At 33.5% G+C, this 7199-nt stretch overlaps 1 protein-coding gene across 1 annotated transcript in view; it reads left to right on the top strand.

Moving 5' to 3' along the window:
* Positions 1-7199, top strand: part of LOC106870932 (phosphatidylserine synthase 1) — a 59149-nt gene that overhangs the window by 30935 nt on the left and 21015 nt on the right. Inside the window, exons 2-3 of the mRNA XM_014917172.1 lie at positions 731-822; positions 3882-3926. Of these exons, the coding sequence (XP_014772658.1) occupies positions 731-822; positions 3882-3926 (137 nt within the window). The remainder of the gene's footprint in view (positions 1-730; positions 823-3881; positions 3927-7199) is intronic.

Below are 7199 nucleotides of genomic sequence, written 5' to 3'. Positions count from 1 at the left end.
CACGCACACGCACACGCACACACGCACACACGCACAGTCCCTTCATCTAATAAATTGCTGCTACCAATTGCCATAGGTATGTTACCAGAATTGAAGCTGTTGAACACTTTATCTCAGTTGCCAGTTAGAAGCTTCCTTTGGTGACCTACAGCAATATCTTTAGTTAGCTCCACAAATATCTATATCCTTTACCTGTGGAAATATTTGATTTTCATCACAAGAAAGCATTACATTGCTGGTAAATCCTATCTATGATATTGAATAAAAGAGGTAGTAGGGCATCTGATGTGTCTAGTTTCTTGTGAGTCAAATCGTGGCTCTGATGCACACACACACACACACACACACACACACATGGCTGTGTGATTAAAAAGTCCACTTCACCACCATGATTTCAAGTTCAGTCTTACTGTGTGGCACCAGGGCAAGTATTTTCTACTATAGCCCTGGATTGATTAATGCCTAATTATGTTAGAGCTCATTGTGTGTGTGTGTGTACATAGATACTCACATGTTTGTATGTGTTTTTGTGCTTGTCCTTATCACCCCACCATTGTAGCAGTCAGTGTTGTTTTGTGTACCAGACTTAAAAACTAAGTACTGAAGTTGATTTGTTTGACTAAGCCTTTCAAGGCAGTTACCCCAGCATGGCCACAATCCAATGACTGGGACAAGTGAAAGAAAAAAATATATATATATATATACATGTTTGTTTGTCTTTTTGTTACAGAAATGATGTCAGTTCAGATGACAATATTTGGACCGGTCTATGTTGCATGGTCTTCATTTTTATCATCATCAGTGTTTTGGCATTCCCTAATGGTAAGTTTATTATTATTTTTTAAAAATTTCTTTTATTGTTGTTCTTCAGCTTTTTTTCAAAACATGAATAACCAATATCCTAAATAACACTTATAAAGTGAATGTCATTGTCATAACTTTTCATGTTGCCATAGATAACTACTACAATAGCTTAATCTTTTATTGATAATGTTGAAAAGGCATAAGTAAATCAAAGCAATATGTCATTTGGGTCAAGGTACTGTTAGTATTTATATAATGAAATTTGATTCTCTAATGAGACCCTTGTGCTTGTCTTGATACCCAGATACTTCATATTCAACTGAAAGGGGTTTCCTGTCTTTGTTCTTGCAACTTGTTAAATAAGTAAAAACTTGCTTACACTTGTAAGTGGAAAATTAGAGCAATACTTATTGCTATCTTATGAATGGTAGGATCATTGTCTTTTACAGAACCTTAGAGCTTATTCAGGAGTAGATCAGTAAATCTCATCTCTAGTACATGGTTAGACTGTAGCTCACTAAATTCTTCCTCTTGTCTTAGGGATTCAGAATATAGATCCTTCTGTTGAAAGTGAGAAAAAGTATTGTTCAATTTTGATCAATTGTCCTTCCGGATAGGTTTCAATAAGGCCTGAAATTTGCTGATATCCTTGTTTGCTTTTAACTGAAACAATATCAAGATTTTCTCATTTTACAAGAGAAATAAAGCTACTTAAAGAGCTAACATTGATGGGACACCATCAGAGGAGATGCCAACTCAGTTTTTCAGGAGAGATCTCTTGTTTCTAGACATGGGGTCAAAATATAAAATTTATCAAATACTTTTACTTATCTCAGAAAAGAGTTTTCTTGGATTCCATTTTCATTGACAAATCTTGCAACAGCAAGATATGAGATTTATTCATGTGATCTACTCATCAACCTGTGTATAAGATTTTCCTATTTTTCTGTTTATTATGCAAATCATCTTTCATATCATGTGACATATATCATCAGTACATCAACTTATTGTATTTTTAACCCACTATAATTTTACACACTAGTATTATTAAACTCTCACCAACACAGTGATTTTTTTTCTTTTACTGTGCAATAATTTCTGTAACCAAATAACTTGCTCCATTTGTATTCTCTTTTTAAAATTCAATAGCCTTTTAAAATAATTATCTCTTTTATTTTTCGTATGACTAATTTGTTATGAAGTGCCTTTTCAGTTTTGCTGGAGCCATTGCTGCATATAACCCTTTCATTATCATATTTCTTTTGAAACATACTCTCTTTGTTTCAATTAAATATGAAAATAATGAAAAATTTAGTAAAATACATTTGTTATTATTTATCTGATGGTTGGAACGTGAATTAACATGAAATTTTGATGAGAGGTTTTGAATAGATCACTTTAAAACAAGAACTTTGTATGATAGTCTCAGGTAGGCTGGTATCAAAATGGTGAAAAGATGTTTGCTACAGATAAGACTCAACAGTGTAGTACAAACAGGAAAAAAAAAAAAAAACTAATATGGAAAAGAAGATAGTTATTGAGGTAAATAAAGACAATTAGCCAAAGGAAGTGAGGGAGAGAAAAAACTATTCAAGTACCAATTTTTCATAAACAACAAAAATAACAAATATACTTAAAATTATAAAAATGAAATGTTGGGGGACTTTGTTGTATGTGTTTATATGTGAAAAAGTAGTAGTTAGTACCCTGAGACCGGCTCAGACAACAAGAGAAAATGCTGATACAAATCTACTTGAATCTTGAAAAGCTTGAAACTCTTGGAGTTTAATTTTGGTGACACCTTTTTTCACTTCCAAGTACATCCAAATTACCTTCATACAGACAATTCTGTCTCTCTCACACACAGTTATATGTGCAGTGCACATATAACTGTGTGTGAGAGAGAGACAGAGAATTTTATGCATAAATACCTAATGTATATATGAAAATGAGTTTAGATCAATGCATAAACAATACTTTAAAAAGATTTATTTGCTAAAATTCAAATGTTTCTGAGCTGAAGTTTCATTTTCTCTCTATCAAAAAGTATTGGGTAATGCAGGAGAGAAGATTGTTCTGGGCACGATCTCCTGTCATGTTTTTACCCCATGTCAGCAACAACTAAATAGAAGAATTTAAAATTGAATAGGTTTAAGCTAAAGAAAATTAATTAAAAAAAAAATATAAATTAATTTCATGTTCTTGCTGTCTTTGTCTGGCCCATTTTGGGTTGCATGAAAATGATTACCACACTAAGAAACATGGTTGTGTATATATTTCATTTAGGGTAATAATTTGTAGTATGTGAAGAATAACATAGACTTATCTTTTTTTTTTAACATTTTCTTAAATTTTTGTAATGTTTTTAAGTCATATTATTTTTCAGGGCAGTGAGCTGGCAGACAAAATGCTTGGAGACACTTCTTCTGGGTCTTTACCTTCAAAATGCTGCCAAAGTCAATAAAATAAAATACCAGTCAAGCACTGGGAAAATTTAACTGTTCTTTTTAGAACATCAAACTATAGTGAGAAAAGTGATTGGTCTGCCTGATAATGTGCGTCAGTTACTTACAGACATGATATAACTGCTACAAAAAAATTTTAATCATAGCCCTGTCTGTCAGACATGTGTGGATGATAGATTACATTAGATATTATCACTAAAAATCAACATCATCATCATTTGGCATCTGCTTTCTATGCTGGCATGGCTTAGACAGTTTGACTGAAACTGGCAAGCTGGAGGGCTGCACCAGGTTCCAGTCTGATTTGGCATGGTTTCTATGGCTGGATGCCCTTCCTAATACCAACCAGTCCAAGAGTATAGTGGATGCTTTTATGTGACACCAGCATTGGCCAAGACTACAATTTCACTTGGTTTGATGGGTCTTCCCAAACACAGTATATTGCCAAAGGTAGCAGTCACTTGTCATTGCCTCAATGAGGCCCAACATTGAAAGGGTGCTTTTTACATGCCACTGACACAGGTGCCAGTTACATGACACCAACATCAGCCAGAAAAATAAAATCTTATTATATATATATAAGCATAATAATCTTTTTCTTTCTTTGTCCAGGTCCATTTACAAGACCTCACCCTGCAATATGGAGGATTGTTTTTGGTAAGTCATGTTATGTTTGTTTTTATTATTGTTGTTATTGTTAATGTATCATTAGCATGCCAGGCAAAATGCTTAGCAGCATTTTGTCTGTCTTCATGTTCTGAGTTCAAATTCCACCGAGGTCGACTTTGCTTTTCATCTTTTCAGGGTTGATTAAATAAGTACCAGTTATGCACTGGTGTTGATGTGATCGAGTTAATCCCTTCCCCCAAATTTGAGGCCTTGTGCTTCTAGTAGAAAAGATTATTATTATTATTATTATTATTATTATTATTATTATTATTATTATTATTATTGCAGAGTGGATTGATAGAATCTTTACATTAAATAAAATGCCTTACAGTATTTGTTCCAAATGTTTGCATTTTGAGTTCAAATCCCACTGAAGTCAGCTTTACTTCAGGGCCAATAAAATAGTTTCAAAGTCAGTGGTATCAACTAATCATTTCCCCTAGAAATTATTGGCTTTGTGTCTAAATCAGAAACCAATCGTGGATTTTGTATTTTTAATTCTTCATTTGAAAGATACACCAAGAGTTTCCTTTTGTGGGACAAGAATTTGGCACATTCCAGAAAAAATGCATAAAAGTGTTAGAGAGTAAAAGATTATATTTGTGATTAATGAACCTGCTGAAGATTAGCAAGAACATTCAATAGAAAGCATAGAAAATATTCTGGAATAGCAATGTTGTTCAAGGTGAATAAATACATTGCCTTAACAATGTTAATATATCCTAGTATTACTTCTTTCTGGAACATGCTTATGTCTCTCTTTATTGGTAATTGGTCTATGTACTGACAGAAATGAGTGTGTATTTCTCTAGTCATGTCCTTTACCAAACAGATGACAGGCACATTTCTTAACTATTTTAATTTTCTTTTTTTTTTTTTTCATTTTAACGTAGTTACTTAGTTTTGTAGCTTGCTTGTGTTTAACATTATGGTTATTTAGTTATGCTAATTAGATGTTATTGTCATTTTGTCAAGGAGAATGATGTCAGGTTTATGTGCTAATTTAACAGCCTGTATATTTACTAAAGCTCTTCAGTATTTTTGCATCATCATTTTCTGAAGCAAGTTAAAGTTCATTTGAGAACCAGAGAATCGTTTTGTTTTTCTCTGTAGTCAACAGTTAGTAACTTGGCACAAATAGTGCAGTTTTGTAATGTTGTATCTTCAACTATATTTTGTCAAAGCTGTTGTGAACATCCTGATGCAATGTGATGAATTGTTTCAGGAAATACTCCAGGATGTAACATTTGTCATCATCATTATATGTATGACATCACCACTAAAATATTTTCCTTTCACTATATCTAATAGGGATTGTTATACCTCTGTTATAAATGTTATTACTTCTGCTGTTCCATACAAGCTGTAATAGTGCATCCAAAGATAATCTTTTATTTATATATGATGTATCCTGTAAATGGCTTATCCTGGTTGATGCCATTAGTTTGACTGTTTTGGCTGCTGTGTTAGATCCAGGCTTCAGTTGTTTGAAGTTTCAACCAATTTTTTGCATGGATTTTGTTGTTACAAATAGAATCAATTTGCTACTTTCCCATTATAGTCAACAAGGGCATGTAACAGATCTCGTGAGTTAGAAAAGTAGTGACAACATAAATGACTGCTCTTTGACACTCAGTAATCTCCTGTGATGTGTTGTTGCTGGGTGTCTGACTTATTGTGCAGTATGGGATTATTTTTTCTTTTTAATATATTTATCACATGACTGTTTATGAATATTAGTTTTATTGTAATTCAGTACAATACCGCAGACCTATATACTGTAACTGACATTGATGATAATGGTACACAACATCAACATGTTCTTGCCGTTGAGTTTTTAGTATCTTTCAATTGGCCATGCATTTATTTTTCATTCTCATTTGGACACGTTTTACACAAATAGTTTGTCATTTGTGTTCGGATATTTGTAGAATGTACATTTTTGTTCAGCTCCTTCATTATTTTTCCCTCCTTGGAATTCCAAGTCATCTACTCTTTGATCAGTTTACCTTGCTGTTTTTTCCAGTTGAGTGCTGGGGTCAATGTAATCGACTATCACCCTCCCCAAAATTTCAGGCCTTGTGCCTATAGTAGAAAGGCTTATTATTATTATTATTATTATTGAGTGACAGAGCAGTGCATGCCATCAAAGTGACATGGGATACAAATATACTAAACCCAATATACTCCTCATGACTACCCCTCTGATAAGAGTACATTAGGCACATGCATCACAACCATATGTGCATGACATGGTGATCTCATTTTCAAGATAAACAGCGTGTGACCTTGCAGATAGAGCCCAGTTAGAATTTTCTTCAGGTCGGGTGGCCCATCTCGCTCAAAAGATCCCTGAATAAGGGTTGTTTAAGGATGATGAATATTTCCAGAAGTGAATTATTCAAACTCTAAAGAATTCCATTCATCACATGGCTGTGATGCTTTCCCACTACTCCTGCTTGTGATTAGAGATGCACATATCATCAGTTATTGAGGGACATGCTCAACTGGTTAAAGTCAAGCAACTAACAAGCATGAGTAAGATGGTAGGGTTTGATTGAATTTGTTGTATCTCTCCTGAAATTTGTTATCGTCATCATCATCATTATCTTCATGTATCTAAATTTGAAACCATTTTATTATTCATTCTGTACTGGCATGAGTGGGATGGATTTTGTGAATTTAGAAATTTTTCTCGTGTGTAAATCTTATATAATAAGTTGTGTAACAACTGTCATTTATTTTCCAGCTTTTAATCAAGTTGGAGTGGTGCCTGTTAGTCAGACAATATGAGCCCAGCTAAATTATAGATCTGACCTAGAAGCATATTGTAAATGCTAGTGACTATGTACTCTGCAGTCCAGTACTTTACTGTTGCAACCATACTGTCTGTATTCATTTTTAAAAAATTACTTCTCCTACTCCTTAAGATATTGAATAACTACTATGTCATGAGTTCAAATGATACTCTGCCTATTTGTATAATATTTATATGCAAGGTGTGCTTATTCTGCATATATCATTTGAGGTGAAACAAAACAAGGTTTTGCTCCCATACTGCCATTAATTTGACTGTCTTCAGTCCAACTACTGCTCCAAAATAAGGCCTAAATCAATAGTTATTGATGTACAATACAATCACTATTGAACTATTTACTTAATAGGACCTAACCTACTAAAGTTGAATAATGGGTGGGAGAAGAAGTGATTTCTCTCTCTCTCTCTCTCTCTCTCTCTCTCTCTCTTTCTCTCTCTCTCTCT

The sequence above is a fragment of the Octopus bimaculoides genome, chromosome 3 (genome assembly GCF_001194135.2).
Source record: "Octopus bimaculoides isolate UCB-OBI-ISO-001 chromosome 3, ASM119413v2, whole genome shotgun sequence".
Classification (NCBI taxonomy): domain Eukaryota; kingdom Metazoa; phylum Mollusca; class Cephalopoda; order Octopoda; family Octopodidae; genus Octopus; species Octopus bimaculoides.
This window is presented reverse-complemented; position numbering and strand designations above follow the sequence as displayed.